Source organism: Eriocheir sinensis, chromosome 54 (genome assembly GCF_024679095.1).
Source record: "Eriocheir sinensis breed Jianghai 21 chromosome 54, ASM2467909v1, whole genome shotgun sequence".
Classification (NCBI taxonomy): Eukaryota; Metazoa; Arthropoda; class Malacostraca; order Decapoda; family Varunidae; genus Eriocheir; species Eriocheir sinensis.
In genome coordinates this window covers 7,442,898-7,460,397 of record NC_066562.1, presented here as the reverse complement: position 1 = coordinate 7,460,397, position 17,500 = coordinate 7,442,898, and the positions used below count along the sequence as shown (strand labels likewise).

General features: G+C 42.8%; 1 protein-coding gene across 1 annotated transcript in view; it reads left to right on the top strand.

Annotated features, from left to right (window-relative positions):
- The window catches only part of LOC126983681 (uncharacterized), a 21,306-nt gene extending 6,959 nt beyond the window's left edge, over positions 1-14,347 (top strand). Inside the window, exons 2-7 of the mRNA XM_050836710.1 lie at positions 910-1,130; positions 2,052-2,181; positions 3,940-4,085; positions 5,182-5,422; positions 7,696-7,879; positions 14,240-14,347. Of these exons, the coding sequence (XP_050692667.1) occupies positions 910-1,130; positions 2,052-2,181; positions 3,940-4,085; positions 5,182-5,422; positions 7,696-7,781 (824 nt within the window). The 3' untranslated portion in view covers positions 7,782-7,879; positions 14,240-14,347. The remainder of the gene's footprint in view (positions 1-909; positions 1,131-2,051; positions 2,182-3,939; positions 4,086-5,181; positions 5,423-7,695; positions 7,880-14,239) is intronic.
- Positions 14,348-17,500: the final 3,153 nt, after the last annotated feature.

Here is a 17,500-nt window from a genome sequence, read left to right as displayed (position 1 = left end):
TACACCAAAGTTAGCTTCTTTATTTTTCTTTATTCTTCTTCTTTCTTTCTTTTTCTACATCTAAATTCACCCTCAACACCACCACCTCTAACACACCTCCAAACCACCACTACAACCACCATTACCACCACCACCACACACCTCGTCAACAATACCACAACCCACTTCATCCCCCTCCATCTCAACCTGTTCTCCAATCCACAAATTCCACCGCTCACCTTTCCACCTCTAACCTACACTAACCTAACCTAACTTACCCTACCCTCATTTCACCTCACCCTAATCTAACTTTACCTAACCTAACCTAACCTAACCTAACCTACATTAACCTAACCTAACTTACCCTACCCTCATTTCACCTCACCCTAATCTAACTTTACCTAACCTAACCTAACTTACCCTACCTAATTTCACCTTACCCTTACCTAACCTTACCCTACCCTAATTTCACCTTATCCTAATCTAACCTAACCTAACCTAACTTACCATTCCTTAACTTCACCTCATCCTAACCTAATCTGACCTAACCTAACTTACCCTACCTTAACTTCACCTCATCCTAACCTAATCTAACCTAACCTAACTTACCATACCTTAACTTCACCTCATCCTAACCTAACCTAACCTAAACTAACCTAACCTAACCTACCTTACCTTACCTTCCCTAACCTAACTTAACCTAACCTAACCTAACCTAACCTAATCACCTTACCTTACCTTACCTAACCTACCTTACCTTCCCTAACCTAACCTAACCTAACCTAACCTAACCTAACCTAACCTAATCACCTTACCTTACCTAACCTACCTTACCTTCCCTAACCTAACCTAACCTAACCTAACCTCACCTAACCTCGCCTCGCTTAACATTCCACCACTAACGTTTCCACTCCTCCACTTCTTCCACAGCCACGAGCATCAAGGTGGAGCGCGTGGTGGTTCCTTCAATAGTCGAGGCGGGGAGTAACGTGCTGCTGGAGTGCTTGTACGAGGAGGACGGCGACAAACTGTACTCCCTGAAGTGGTGGCGAGGGGACGACCAGTTCTACCAGTATGTTCCCCCGTCGAGACACGCCTTCCCGGTTAGCGGCGTGGCGGTGAACCTGACGGCCACTAATGCTCTGAACTCGGTAAGGGGCTTCACCTCACCTCACCTAACCTACCCTACCCTACCCTACCCTACCCTAACCAAGCCTAACATACCCTAACATACCCTTACCTAACCTAACCTAACCTACCTTACTCTACCCTACCCTAACCAAACCTAACATACCCTTACCTCGCCTAACCTAACCTAACCTACCCTACCCTAACCAAACCTAACATACCCTAACATACCCTTACCTAACCTAACCTAACCTACCCTACCCTACCCTAACCAAACCTAACATACCCTAACATACCCTTACCTCACCTAACCTAACCTACCCTACCCTACCCTAACCTACCCTAAAATACCCTAACATACCCTTACCTAACCTAACCTACCCTAACCAAACCTAACATACCCTAACCTAACCTAACCTACCCTACTCTACCCTACCCTACCCTACCCTAACCAAACCTAACATACCCTAACATACCCTTACCTCACCTAACCTAACCTACCCTACCCTACCCTAACCTACCCTAACATACCCTAACATACCCTTACCTAACCTAACCTACCCTAACCAAACCTAACATACCCTAACATACCCTTACCTAACCTAACCTACCCTACCCTAACCCACCCTAACCAAACCTAACATACCCTAACATACCCTTACCTAACCTTTCCTAACCTACCCTAAGCTGCCCTAACTAAACCTAACCTACCCTAACATACCCTTACCTAACCTAACCTAACCTAACCTCACCTAACCTACCCAACCCTACCCAACCCTACCCTCACTTAACCTAACCTACCCTAACCTAACCTAACCTAACCTACCCAACCCTACCCTCACCTAACCTAACCTAACCTGAACTAACCTAACCTACCCAACCCTACCCTCACCTAATCTAACCTAACCTAACCTAGCCTCACCTCGTCTCTTCCCTCTCGGCAGCGGAGTAACGGGCAGGAGATCGTGTTGCTGGAACGCGTGGGTCTGGACACGGCCGGGGTCTTCAAGTGTGAGGTGATGGCAGACACAAGCTTCCAGACAGAGTTCCGTGAAGCCAACATGACCGTGATTTGTAAGTGTTTGTTAGTGTTGTTATTGGTGTTATTGATGAGAGAGAGAGAGAGAGGACGGAAGGAAAAACTAGAAGAAGAAAAAACAAGAGGAAGAAATGCGTGACCGAGAGAGAGTACAGCTACAAGAAAAGGTACTACGATTGATGAGAAAATGATGGAGTGGATGTGAGAGTAATTAGGTCATTATCTCTCTCTCTCTCTCTCTCTCTCTCTCTCTCTCTCTCTCTCTCTCTCTCTCTCTCTCTCTCTCTCTCTCTCTCTCTCTCTCTCTCTCTCTCTCTCTCTCTCTCTCAGATTATAGTAGTAGTAGTAGTAGTAGTAGTAGTAGTAGTAGTAGTAGTAGGATAGTCTAGACGAGTATAGTGCAGCATCCTTGTCATGTGGAGTGTCTTAGAGGGAGAGAAAGAGGGAGAGGGAGAAGGGAGGGAGAGGAAGGAGGGAGAGTGTCTGGGGGAGTGTGTTAGAGAGAGAGAGAAAGGAGGGAGGGACAGTAAGGGAGAGGGAGAAGGGAGGGAGAGTAAGAAGGGGGGAGGAGGGAGAGGGAGGGAGAGTATCTGGGAGAGTCTTTCCGTGTCTCCCATTCACCCAAATTTTATTAAGTGACATCTGATTTACATTCGTCTGACCTCCAGCCTCCCATTGGTCAGGACGAGGCAGAGGAGGAGGAGGAGGAGGAGGAGGAGGAGGAGGAGGAGGAGGAGAAGGAGAGGAGAGAGAAAGTGTGAGAAATAGTGATGCTTAACCAGTTCTCTTCCTTCTCTCTCTCTCTCTCTCTCTCTCTCTCTCTCTCTCTCTCTCTCTCTCTCTCTCTCTCTCTCTCTCTCTCTCTTTATTTTCTCTCTTTTCTTCCCTGTCTTTCTCTTCCTTATTTTCCCTTTTTTGTTTATTTTCCTTCCTTTTCTTTTTTTATTTTGTTTTTCTTCTTTCTCTTCCTTTCCCTCATTCTCCTTTTTTTTAGAATTTTCCTCTCAGATTTCTTTTCTTTATTTCGTCTTTTTTCCTTGTCTTTTTCTCTCATTTTTCTTTTTTTCATTCATTTTCCTCAATTTTCCTTCCAGTCCTCCTCCTCCTTTTTCAAATTTGTCTCTTTTCCTTCTCTTCCTTTCCCTTTTTCTCCCTTTTTCCTTCATTTTCCTTCCAGTTTTCCTTCCCATCTTCTTCCTTCTCTTTTTATTTTGTTTTTTCCCTCTCTTCGTTTCCCTTTTTCTCCCTTTTTCCTTCATTTTCCTTCCAGTTTCCTTCTTTATATTTTGTCTCCTTTCCCTCTCTTCCTCTCCCATATTCTCCCTTTTTCCTTCATTTTCCTTCCAGTGTTCTTCCTTCTTTCTTTATTATGTATTTTCCCTCCCTTCCTTTCCCTTTTCCTCCCTTTTTCCTTCAATTTCCTTCAAGTTTCCTTCTCTTTCCTTATTTTGTCCCTTTTCCCTCTCTTCCTCTCCCTTTTCTCCCTTTTTCCTTCATTTTCCTTCCAGTTTCCTTCTCTTTCCTTATGTTGTCCCCTTTTCCCTCTCTTCTTTTCCTTTTTCTCCCTCTTTCCTTCATTTTCCTTCCAGTTTCCTTCTCTTTCCTTATTTTGTCCCTTTTCCCTCTCTTCCTCTCCCTTTTCTCCCTTTTTCCTTCATTTTCCTTCCAGTTTCCTTCTCTCTTTCTTTATTTTGTCTCTTTTCCCTAACAAACAGCTCCCCCCTCACCCCTCACCCCTATCACCATACCCCCACACACTGCCCTTCATCACTAACCCCTTCCCCTCTTCACAGACGTGCCCGACGGTCCCCCCAGCATCACGGGCGCGCATGGGACGCATCTGCATAACATCTCGGTAGGGCAGACGGCATCCCTGCGCTGTGCGTCCCCCCCTGCCAGCCCGCCGCCCGCTCTTACCTGGCTCATCAACGGTCGGCAGGTGTGTACGACATTCACCTGTATATGTAGTAGTAGTAATAGTAGTAGTAGTAGTAGTAGTAGTAGTAGTAGTAGTAGTAGTAAAGGAAAATTAAAGGGAAAAGGAAAGGGAAATAAGAAAAAAGGTAAATTAATTGAAGGAAAGTAAAAAGGAAAATATTGATGTGCTTTTACAAACTTAGTTAAAACGTATACTTCAAAACGTTAATTATTTACGCGAGTTACCCTGGCACACACTCCCTCCCTCCTCCTCCTCCTCCTCCTCCTCCTCCCCCTCCTCCTCGGACAGGTAAGAGTAATAATTAACGCACCTGTGAACCGCCAACACCCGGAGCTTTAAAATGTCACCTGTGCTAATCAAGTCCCGGCCAGTCACACACACACACACACACACACACACACACACACACACACACACACACACACACACGCCTCCCCTCGCTTCCACACACATACCAATCACTCACTCACTCACTCACTCACTCACGCACAGGTACACTAACACACCTTTCCAATCCACAGGTAAACCCACATTGCCTTACCTGTCCTTATCCAAATCACTTCCACTCACTCATTCACTCACTCACTCACTTCCTTCTCCCTTTCCTCCCTTTTCTCCTCCTCCATTCCTTTTTTTCCTTCCTATTTATCTCCTTGCCTCCATTCCTTCTTTTCACTCCCATCTTTTACCTCGATTCTAATTTTTTCTTTTCTATTTCTTTCTCTTATCTTATTTATTTCTTTATTTCATCTTTCAATCATTCACTCACTCACTTACACACTCCCTTCTCCTTAACTTCAGTTCTACCTCCTTTTTTTCCAGTTTCTGTTTCTTATCTTTATGTATATATCTTTACTTTATCTTTCAATCATTCACTCACTCACTCACTCACTCACTACCTCAGTCCATCCATCCATCAGTTAATCAGTCAATCTCCCTCACATACACAGGTTAACGCCAGTGTTCTACCTTCTTCTCTATTTCTCTCTCTTATCTGTATTTATCTCTATTTCATTTTTCAATCACTCATTCACTCACTCACTACCTCAGTCAGTCAGTCCATCAGTTAATCAGCCTATCTCCCTCCCACACACAGGTCAACGGGTCCTGGATCAGCGCCGAGTCCCCAGTATTCCAGCGTAACCTCGCCCGGGTGTCCTCCAGGCTACGGTTCACGGTGCAGGAGAGCATGGTGCTGGGCGAACGAGAGGTGCGGGTGACTTGCTCCGCCGCCCAGGACATGCACGCACCACATCTTCAGCCACAGAGCATTACCGTCACTCTCCACCTGGCGCCGCAGCCCACGCTTTGGGAGAGGATCTTTAGCAGGAGTTGTGGTGGGTATGGAAGAGTGAAGGGGGGGTGAGGTTGTGTTAGTAAAGGGTATTAGTGTATGGGTGTATTAAGTGGAGGGTAGTTTAATGTGGTTGCGTTAGGTAGGTTGTGTAAGTATTTAGAGGGATGTAGTGGGTGTTAGTAGGTGATGGGGGTATGTGTGTGTGTCCGTAGGTGTGTAAATGGGGGACTGAAGATGGGGAGTGGGGTGAAGGGGTAGATGGGGAGCTATATGTGTTTGAGTGTACGTAATGGGATGATGGAAGAGGAAAGAAGGATTTAGGGAGGGAGAAAAAGGATAGAGGGAGAAAGAAAAGAAGGAAGGAAGAAGGAGAAATAAAAAGTTAGGAGAAAAAAGGGAGTAGGAGGAGAGAAAAGAGAAAAGATGGAACAGGGAGAAAAGGAGGAGGCAGGAAAAAGGGAGGAAGAGGGAGAGGAAAGGGAGGAGTAGGTTGATGAGAGAAGAGTGGGGAGGAATGAATGGAACGAGAGAGAGAAGCTGAAATGGGCTGAAGGTTAGGAAATATAAATTGATAGGTTAGGGAGAGGAGGAGGAGGAGGAGGAGGAGGAGGAGGAGGTAAAGAGACAGAGAAAGAAAATCAAGAGAAAGAGGGTGTTTTAGGCAGAGAGAGAGAGAGATTTGTAAGTCATGGTAAGTTTTTTATATATTTTTTGGACGGGAAAATCAATGTGGACTATGTATGTGTGTGTGTGTGTGTGTGTGTGTGTGTGTGTGTGTGTGTGTGTGTGTGTGTGTGTGTGTGTGTGTGTGTTGGTTGTTGGATTTCGTGCGCCCTGTGTGTGTGTGTGTGTGTGTGTGTGTGTGTGTGTGTGTGTGTGTGTGTGTGTGTAGGAATGAGGGTAGCCAGTGTGTGTGTGTGTGTGTGTGTGTGTGTGTGTGTGTGTGTGTGTGTGTGAGGTTCTCGTAATCGGATTAAGCAACACGCAAAATTCGGATCCGCCCGCCCCCTCCCCCCCCTCCCCCCCCTTTCCTCCGCCCCTCCTTCCCCCTCCCTTCCTTCTCCTCCTCTTCCTTCTTCCTTTCCTTCTACTCTCCCTTCTCCCCTTCCTTCCACTCCCCTCTCCATTCCCTTCCCTCCCTTCGCTTTCCTTCCTCTCCCCTTCCTCCCTCTCTTCTTCCCTTCCTCTTCTCTCCTCTTCCCCTCCTTCTCTTCTTGTTTCTCCTTGTCTCCAGGCTTTCCTCTCTCTCCTTCCTTCCCCTTCCTTCCCCTTCCTCTTTCCCTTCCTCTCCTTCTCTCCTCTTCCCCTCCTTTCCTCTTTTATTTTTCTCTTTCCTTCATTCCTTCCTCCTTACCTCTCCTTTCCTTTCCTTTCCTTTTCCTCCCATCTCTTCCCTTCCTCTTCCTTCCCCTTCCTTCTCCCCTCTCCTCTTCCCTTCCTTCCATCCTTCTCCTCCCTTCCTTGCCTCCATTCCTTCGGTTCAACGTTCCTCTTCTCTCTTTTCTTCTCTTCTCTTTATTTATCTCTTTATTTTATCTCATTTTCATTTTTGCATTTCCTTTGAAGTCTTCGGTTTTTACCTCCTCATTTTCATTTTCATTCACTTTTTTTTTTTACTTTATCATGCTTCTTGGTTTTCTCTCATATTCCCTCTCTTTCACTCTCCTCTTCCTTTCCTTTCTTTCTCTGTACTGTATAAGTCTTCGGGTTTTGCTTCCCATATTTCACTTACTCTCATTCCTCACTCCTCATCTCTCTCTCTCTCTCTCTCTCTCTCTCTCTCTCTCTCTCTCTCTCTCTCTCTCTCTCTCTCTCTCTCTCTCTCTCTCTCTCTCTCTCTCTCTCTCTCTCTCTCTCTCTCTCTCTCTCTCTCTCTCTCTCTCTCTCTCTCTCTCTCTCTCTCTCTCTCTCTCTCTCTCTCTCTCTCTCTCTTTTTTCTTTTCTTTCTTTCTTTTCCTTCTTCTCCAAATAATGTAGTTTTTCTCTCTTCTTTTCAGTCTTTTCACCTCGTAAGTTCTCGGTCTCCACTCATTTTTTCCTTTCTCTGTTTTTCATTTCCTTTTTCACTCCCCCTTTTTCAGTTAAACATTGTATCAGTTTTTTCCTAATCCTTTTTCTCATCATTTTTTCTCCACTTTTCATCTCCCAAGTTCTTGTTTTCCACTCATTTTCCCCTTTCTGTTTTTCTAATCCCCCTTTTCACTCTCCCTTTTCCATCTAAACATCTCATGAGTCCTCCCTAACAGTCTGACATTTCAACAGTATCTCAATTTCTCAACACAGTCCATTCTAACACAGTCTCCCCCTCAACAGGCACACCCATGCTCTCAGTCAGCAGGCGTCACCACCATCTACTGAGTCTCCTGCCGCTGCTGCTGCTTCTACTGCTCGCCTGCTGAAGGAAAGGGGGGGCCATGTACCTCCCCACACCCCCTACCCACCCCCTCACCGCTTACTCGCTCCTGCTGCCCCCACCTCCTCACCCAGCGGTTTACAGGTGTTTCCCCTTCCCAAGCTGTTGTATATTCACGTTTTCCTCGTATATCAACTCTACACAAGCTCCCCCTCAACTCCTAGCTCTGTATAGTCCGTTTTCTTCATATATATAAGTTTACAGGTGTCACCCCTTCCCAAGCTGTTGTATATTCACGTTTTCCTCGCATATCAACTCTACACAAGCTCCCCCTCAACTCCTTGCTTTGTATAGTCCGTTTTCTTCATATATATAAGTTTACAGGTGTTTCCCCTTCCCATGCTGTTGTATATTCACGTTTTCCTCGTATATTAACTCTACACAAGCTCCCCCTCAACTCCTAGATCTGTATAGTCCGTTTTCTTTATACTATAAGTTTTTTTTTCTCATATATAACATTAGGCAAGTACCCCCTTCTCCCTTACCTCCGTTTTCTTCGTGCGTAGAAGGTCACACAAGGTCTCCTTTTTCACTTACTTTCATTCCTCACTCCATTTCCTCTATCTCTTTCTTTCTTTCCCTTCTTCTCCAAATCATGTAGTTTTTCTCTTCTCTTTTTCAGTCTTTTCTCCTTCTAAGTTCTTTCTTGTATATTTACGTTTCCTCTCATAGCTTTCCTTCTCATCCTAGCAGCTGTATAGACCATTTTTCCCCTATATATAACTTTGAACAAGTTCCCCCTTTGCCCCTCTCCTCTCAGCTCTCCGTTTTCTTCGTATTTATAACTTTGAGCAGGTCCCTCTCCTCTCCTATCGTTGTGTACTACCGTTTTCTTCTCATCCTTGCAGCTGTATAGACCATTTTTTCCCTATATATAACTGAACAAGCTACCCCTTTGCACCCCCTCTTAAATCTCCGTTTTCTTCGTATATATAACTTTGAGCAGGTCCCCCTCCTCTCCTAGCGCTGTGTACTATCGTTTTCTTCTCATCCTTGCAGCTGTATAGACCATTTTTCCCCATATATAACTTTGAACAAGCTCCCCCTTTGCCCCTCTCCTCTTAGCTCTCCGTTTTCTTCGTATTTATAACTTTGAGCAGGTCCCCCCTCTCCTATGGCTGTGTACTACCGTTTTCTTCTCATCCTTGCAGCTGTATAGACATTTAACTTTTAACAAGCCACCCCTTTGCCCCGCTCCTCTTAAATCTCCGTTTTCTTCGTATATATAACTTTGAGCAGGTCCCCCCCCTCTCCTAGCGCTGTGTACTATCGTTTTCTTCTCATCCTTGCAGCTGTATAGACTATAGACCATTTTTTTCCCATATATATAACTTTGAACAAGCTCCCCCTTTGCCCCTCTCCTCTTAGCTCTCCGTTTTTTTCGTATATATAACTTTGAGCAGGTCCCCCTCCTCTCCTAGCGCTGTGTACTACCGTTTTCTTCTTATCCTTGCAGCTGTATAGACAATTTTCCAGGTCCCCCCTCCTAGCGCTGTGTACTATCGTTTTCTTCTCATCCTTGCAGCTGTATAGACAATTTTTTCCCATATATATAACTTTGAACAAGCTCCCCTTTTGCCCCTCTCGTCTTAGCTCTCCGTTTTTTTCGTATATATAACTTTGAGCAGGTCCCCCTCCTCTCCTAGCGCTGTGTACTATCGTTTTCTTCTAATCTTTGCAGCTGTTTAGACATTTTTTCACCTATATATAACTTTGAACTAGCTCCCCCTTTGCATCCTCTTATAGCTCTCCGTTTTCCTCGTATATATAACTTTGAGCAGGTCCCCCTCCTCTCTTAGTGCTGTATATCGTTTTCTTCATATGTAAACGTTTTGACAAGCCCCCCCCTGGGAACACTATATTATGTGTGTTAGGATAGGATCTCACACCTGTCTCTGTCACACCTGCTCCTCAAACACCTGCGCTTTTAATTTTTCACTTTATTCATTTTTCACAAGTTTTGACAAGCTCCCCCTATCAATTATCCTATCAATTATCCCTATATTACGTGTATTAGGATAGCATTCACACCTGTCTCTCTCACACCTCCTCAAACACCTGTTCCTCTAAATTAATGAGCTTACTCCCCTTCAGCTTGTTCCCTTTATCAGCTGTTCCCCTTACACCTGCTTTCCCAATACACTTGTTCCTCCTACACCTCCTCCCCGTCACCCATCCCCCTTTCTCCCCGTTTTTCTCCCCCTAGCTGTAGCGTTTAGGATAAGCCGTGTAACCCAATGTAATCTCTCCTGCTGCATTGCTCAAGAAGGCTGGTCTAGTGTGTAAAGTACAGGTGTAGTTGTGTGGTATTGTGGGGATGATTATTATTGTTATTATTATTATCGTTGTTGTTATTATTATTATTATTACTATTATTATTATTATTATTATTATTGTTGTTGTTGTTGTTGTTTTATTAGTTTGGGTTCTTTATTTCTTCTTTTTTTTCCTCCTTCTCCTCTTCCTCCTCCTCCTTCTTCTTCTTCTTCTTCTTCTTCTTCTTCTCCTTCTCTACTTCGGTTTGTGTGTTTTATTCTTCTTCGTTTCGTGTTTTTTTTTTATTTTCGTCGTTATGGTTATCGTTTTCTTCTTCTTCTTCTTCATTTTCCTCTTCTTTCTAATTTGTCTTTTTCTTTTCTTTTCTGGTCTTAGTTGTTTTCATATTTTCTTCATCTTTATTTCGTTATATTTGGTCGTGTGTCTGTGTGTGTGTGTGTGTGTGTGTGTGTGTGTGTGTGTGTGTGTGTGTGTATTTATTTAATTGATCATCATTTATATCTCAACTGCATCGTTAACCCTCGCCTTTTTCGTTATTTTGGTTATTATAATTACAAATCTTTCTTTCCGAGTCACAATTATCGTCTAAGTCACGTCACCATATCGATAAAGTTTCTCTAATACCTTGTTCATCCTGCGCTCTGTACACGTTTATATATTCACTAACCTTTGCTATAACACTATGTACATAAGTTCATATATATAGTTCAGAAATTCCCTGGTTAGTTTCGATCCTGGTGTTGTTTTGGTTAAGTATATTCCAGGTCGTAAGTTATAAGAGATGATATTCCAGTTTTCTTCAGGGTAAACTTACGCTCATTTTTCGATGATATAAACTAACAAACTGTATTTTTAGAAAGGTCGGAAGATTCGTTGTTGTCCTGTTTTGTTTTGGTCTAGTTCATCCCAGCTCGTAAGTTATCAATATTCTAAGTTTCTTCAGGACAGGATAAGGACACACTCCGTTTTCGTTAATATAAGCAAAAGCAAACTATATTTTTAGAAAGGTCGAATGATTCAGTGGTTTTCCGGCTTTGTTTTGGTCTAGCTCATTCCAGCTCGTAAGTTATCAATATTCTAAGTTTGTTCAGGATAGGGTAAACACACACTCCGTTTTCGTTAATATAAGCAAAAGCAATCTATATATTTTTAAAAAGTTCAGAAGATTCACTGGATTCTCCGGCTTTCTTTCGGTCTAGTTCATCCCAGCTCGTAAGTTATCCATATTCTAATTTTCTTCAGGACAGGGTAAACACACTCCATTTTCGTTAATAGCAAACAAAACCAAACTGTATATTTTTAAAGAGTTCGACAGCTTTGTTCACTGGCGTTCAGGGCTTTGAGGAACCTGAACCAGACGCATCAGCAACATACCTATAGAAATAATCGTAAGTTTTAAGACAAAATATATCGTTATCGCTTACGTTACGACACGGTAAGTAAACACGCAAAGACATGTCCCGGGTTCGGTTAAGAGTACGTGCGTAACTTTGCAAGCACCATTCAAATTAGTACTTACGTTAAAGAGAAAGACTGTGGGGCTATGAACCGACCTCTTAGCCTGTGAAAAGCTAAATATACGCTGCCTAAAAGAACGTACGCAACTTTGTAAGCACTGTTCGAATTAGTACTTACGTTAAAGAGAAAAGATTTTGCTGTGAGGGAACCCAACCTCTCATAGCCTGTGAAAAGCTAAATATATTGGCCTGTATATATATTTGGCAACGCTGGGCCTAAAAGAACGTACGCAACTTTGCAAGCACTGTTCGAATTAGTACTTACGTTAAAGAGAAAAGATTTTGCTGTGAGGGAACCCAATCTCTCATAGCCTGTGGAAAGTCAAGTATATTGGCCTGTGTATATGAAGGCTCCTGTAGGACATGCGTGGGAATCCTACCATGGGACGTATTCCTAGGATATTCTTAGGACCGTCCTCTCTCCGTGGCAATGACTAGACGGCACAATTGGTGTTTAGTTAAGGGAAAGCTATAGAGTGTGTTCTCAACTTGACTTAATGAAACAGTGTGTGGGGTGTTTGACATTAGTGTGAATCGGTGAAAACATGGCAGGCTGAAAGGATAAGTAAAAGGTGTGTGTCTATTGGGCTAGATCAACCATCCTCGGCTTTACTGGTCTTTAATGAAGGGAAAGCTATTGCATGTGTTCCCAACTTGTCTTTACTTAATGAACCAGTGAGTGGGACGTTTGATATTAGCGTAAATTAATGGGTCTTGAAAGTATAAGTACGAGCTATGCGTTTGTTGCCCTTGAATGTCCTAGGAACGTTTATATACATAGGCCATTGTCGAAAGGTTAATTATTAGGATTTCCTTCGACAACAGTTCACTTTAAGGTTCCAACTCGCGTACTAAATGGAATGGTGCGAACGCCAGTCTGTACGCTACTCTAATATACGCGTACTAAATGGAATGGTGTGAACGCCAATCTGTACGCTACTCTATTATAAGCGTGTTGATATACCTTGCAACGACCCCTGTACCGGTGAGAGAGAGAGAGATTTATCCCAGCTTAGAGAATAAACACCCAGCCAGCATTTCTTTGTGTGTGTGTGTGTGTGTGTGTGTGTGTGTGTGTGTGTGTGTGTGTGTAGTCATGTACGTGTGTGTTACTGGTTATTAAAACAGTAGAGATCGCCTAACATTGCTTTGTCTTTCTTTACTAACATCCTAACACAAGTAGTAGTAGTAGTAGTCGTAGTAGTAGTAGTAGTAGTAGTAGTAGTAGTAGTAATAAAAGCGTCTAGGGAGTAAGAAATAAAACTCAAAGCGAAGTAGAAAAGGAGGATAAGAAGGAGGAGGAGGAGGAAAAGGAGGAGGAGGAGGAGAAAGAGGAATAAAAATAAAAATAAATAAATGACCCACGTTAATTATAAGAGAGGAAGGAAGCAAGGAAGTAAGAAAGAAAGAAGAAAAGAATGGAAAACAGGAAGAAAGGGAAGGAAAGAGTATGACAATGGAGGGAAAAAATTAAGAAAAGTAACAGAGGAAAAATGGAAGAAAGAATGAGGAAGAAAGACAAGAAGGAAGGAAATATTGATAAAGACTTTGAATGAGGAAGGAAATAGGATAAGAAGTATCGGAGCAACAGAAGTAGTGACCATGTTGTTATCTCCTTTAACAATGTATTAAGTCCCTCCTCCTCCACTCCAGACAACCTTCCTTCCTTCCTTCCTCTCACTCCTCGCCCGTCCATCTATACTGCAGTCACCCATTCAAACACGCGCCAAAGAAAACGGATCTTGCCATAGAGAACGGGACTTTGCATGGCCTACTGTCGTCTAACCTAACCTAACCTAACCTAATCGTGTTTTGAGTGATTTTCTTACATGCTTATTTTTTTTTTATCATTCCTTCCTCTCACTCCTCGTTCCTCCATCTATGCCGCAGTCACCCATTCAAACACAAGCCAAAGAAAACGAGCCTTGCCATAGAGAACGGGACTTTGCCTGGCCTACTGTCGTCTAACCTAACCTAATCTAACCTAACCTAACCTAACCTAATCGTGTTTTGAGTGATTTTCTTACATGCACATTTTTTTTTTATCATTTCTTCCTCTCACTCCTCGTTCCTCCATCTATGCCGCAGTCACCCATTCAAACACAAGCCAAAGAAAACGGGTCTTGCCATAGAGAACGGGACTTTGCATGGCCAAGAATTGTGTTCGGAGTGATTTCCTTATTGACAGTCATATATAAGTTTTCATTAATTTTCTTTATTTTTACTTCGGGCAAAGTGTAGGTGGGGCAGGGAGGGAGAGGAGAGGGAGGAGCTCTTGCGTTAAAAAGGGGGACTATTGTATTTGTTTAAGTATACCGTGTTTTGATAATAGTTTTTTTGAGCCTAATATCCTTCACCTTGCTGTTAATTTATTTATTTTTACTTATCTTATTGTGCTTGAGTTTCTTTCTTTTCTCTCTTTGTCTTAATCTTTACTGTGTTGCGAGTAATTTCCTTAACTATTTTATTTACTTAGTTTATCATTTTTCTGTTTTTTTTATCTTGCTGAGCCATTTTTTTCCTTTCTGTTAATTTGCATGTCTTTATTTTTTGTTTCTTTATTTTTTCTATGCTGTTCAGTCATTTTTTTTGCCTGTCTGTTAATTTTGCACGTTTTAATTTTTAGTTTTTCGTTTCCTTTTCCTTCAAGATTTGTGGCGCTGAATTTTACCTTGAGGCTCACCTGTGCACCGAGGAGACTTGTTGCCTTATTACCTGTGAATTAGGCGACAAACACACAGAAGGTAAGTCATTTTGTTCTCGTTCCTTATTTTCCTCGTTTTCCTCCCTTTCCTCGTTCCTTAGTCCTTTATTTCCCTCACAGATAACCTCTTAAACATGCCCATCTTTCTGTAGCCTCTCGTGTGTATACTATATCATTATTACGACACGTCTGATTTTCCATAGTCCAGGCTGGTAGTGTCATAGAAAGCGTGTACATGTGATGAAAGAAAGTGGGCAGCAGGAGGTACTTCAGTATTCTTCTCGTGCCTGAAATGCCTTGTCAATATCCTCCCTTATTCACATACCTATCACCATACAGAGAAGGATGACAAGGATGATTCTTGGGTTAAAAATAAACTTGCCATAAGAGGAATGACTTAAAAACAATCAAACTTGCATTCTCTAGACAGGCGAAGGGTGCGAGGAGACCTGATCGAGGTTTATAGATGGATGAAAGGCTTTAATAAGGGAGACATTAACAAGGTCATGACGGTAAGAGAGCCGGATAGGACACGAAGTAATGCGTCTAAGTTGAATAACCTCACATTCTACAAGGACATAGGCAAAAATTGAGTAACTTTAATTTACTGGGTGGGGATCATGAGTCAAGAGCGTGATCAGGCCATGGTGATTGTACTAACTAGCTAATCGGGAGCGTACATCTGGGGGGCGTTGCTTCACTCACTCCCATTCCGGATCTGCCTGTCGACACATCCCGTAAGTTCCATCGTTTTGTCATTATCGTATTCGACACATTTCGGGAAGTCAGATTTACCGTACCTAGAAAAACATTATAATTTTGCTTTTTATCTTCTTAAGTCAACAATATTAACACAGCTCTATTTATTTATTTATTTATTTGCTTATTTTTTTACTGCATTCGTTTTTTTATTACTTTTTTTGCGGTAGTGGTTGTTTGTGTTGGTGGTGCTGTTGTGTTAATGGCCTTTGGTGTGGGTATTGCCGTTATATCAGTGGTTGTTGTTGTTGTTGTTGTTGTTGTTGTTGTTGTTGTTGTTGTGTTCATTCCCATCACGTCCTCAATATCCCACACCTGCGCGCTTCCACACCTGCAAATCGCGATCCAATTAAAGGTATTCTACAGGTGTGTGTGTGTGTGTGTGTGTGTGTGTGTGTGTGTGTGTGTGTGTGTGTGTGTAATGAAACGTATGCAGTCACAAAGCAAAATTAAACTGTGTGCGTGGCGGTGGAGGTGATGGTGGTGATGGTGATTGGTACGTGGTGTTGATAGTGGTGGTGGTGGTGGTGGCGGTGGTGATGGTGGTGGTCATTAGGGAATAGGAAATATATACAGTTTTAAGACCACTAGTTGAAAAAAAAAATAACACAAAAATAACATAATACAAAAAATACACTTACGGGTCCCTTAATAAACTTTCGACAAATATAGCAACACCACCCCCGAACAGAAAGGCATTGGCACAGGTGTATACAGGTACAGGCACTGATAGAGACAGGTACAGGGATTGACAGAGACAGATACAGGCATTATAAGAGACAGGTACAGGCATTGACAGAGACAGATACAGGCATTAATAGAGACAGGTACTGGCATTGATAGCGGTATAAGGAAGGCATTGTCACTAGTATAAAGAAGGCTTAGCGCACGTATAAACAGGTAGCTATAGGCATTGATACAAGGATAGACTAGGGAAGGGAAATCACGCGCCACATAATGAAGTCTTACCAAAACAAAACAAAACATTAGGAAACAGTTGAAGCAGAAAAAAGGATAATGGAAAGGTTGCCGAGTCTGCCGCTTAGAAGGGACGCAATGATGGAATTTAGTGACGGGGAAAATACATTGATGAGGGGAGAGGTGTGTGTGAGAGAGAGAGAGAGAGAGAGAGAGGGAATAGAACAGGGAAAAAGGATGAAGAGGAAAAAATAGGATAAAAGGAGAAGCTGAAGAGAGAGAGAGAGAGAGAGAGAAGAGGAAAAAATAGGAAAAATTGAAGGAGATGAAAAGGAAGAAGAAGGAGAGAGAGATTATAGCCTTCCTCTTCCTCCTCCTTCTCCATTTCCCCCGCTAACCATTGCACCAGAAAAAAAAATATTATGTACCTTGTAACCTATTCTAAGCCTCCTATTCTAAACTATCCTTGCATCTAGTGGGTTGATCGAGTCTTCCCCTCCTTTTATGAGATCCAGTAGCTTCTGAGAACACGCTCCCTCGGGTTATAAGACGCTTCGCTGTACCTTCTTGACAACACAGAAGGGAGACTCGAATGGGAAAAGGGACTCGTAACATAACAACTAGACAGACAGACAGACAGACAGACAGACAAGCAACCACTACACCATAGACATAATATAGACAGACAAATATAAATCGACAGAAAAAGACATACTGGAATAACGAAACAGACAGACAGACATAAGGATAGATACATACATACATATTTAGATAGATAGACAGACAGACAGACAGACAGACAAAACATTCAGGTGAGGACAAAAAAGAAGAAGAAAAAGGCGGCCAAGAAAAATATCAACCACCAAATCTTGAGAGTAAATGAGGTCTCGGGGGACACACACACACACACACACACACACACACACACACACACACACACACACACACACACACACACACACACCCTATCACATCTTTCTCCTCCATCTCCTCCTTTCTTCCCTCTCATTGTCATTTTTCTCTCCCTCTTTCCGTGTGTGTGTGTGTGTGTGTGTGTGTGTGTGTGTGTGTGTGTGTGTGTGTGTGTGTGTGTGTGTGTGTTTATTTCTTTGTTCGTCCGCCTTCATCTATCTATTTATCTATCTTCTTCCTCTTCTTCTTCTTCTTCTTCTTCTTCTTCTTCTCCTTCTTCTTTCCTCTTGTCTTCCTTCTGTCTGTTCGTCTGTCTGTTAAAAAATAATGAGGGATTTCCACTTTTCTCTCCTTCATTATCTCTCTCTCTCTCTCTCTCTCTCTCTCTCTCTCTCTCTCTCTCTCTCTCTCTCTCTCTCTCTCTCTCTCTCTCTCTCTCTCTCTCTCTCTCTCTCTCTCTCTCTCTCCCACCAGGACCAGATGACCTCAAAACCCTTCAACCCTACTAAGAGGAGGAGAAGGAGGAGGAGGAGGAGGAGGAGGAAGACTTTTGCTTTCTCTTTGTCCTTCTTTTCATATTTTCCTAGTTTTCCTTCGTGTGTGTGTGTGTGTGTGTGT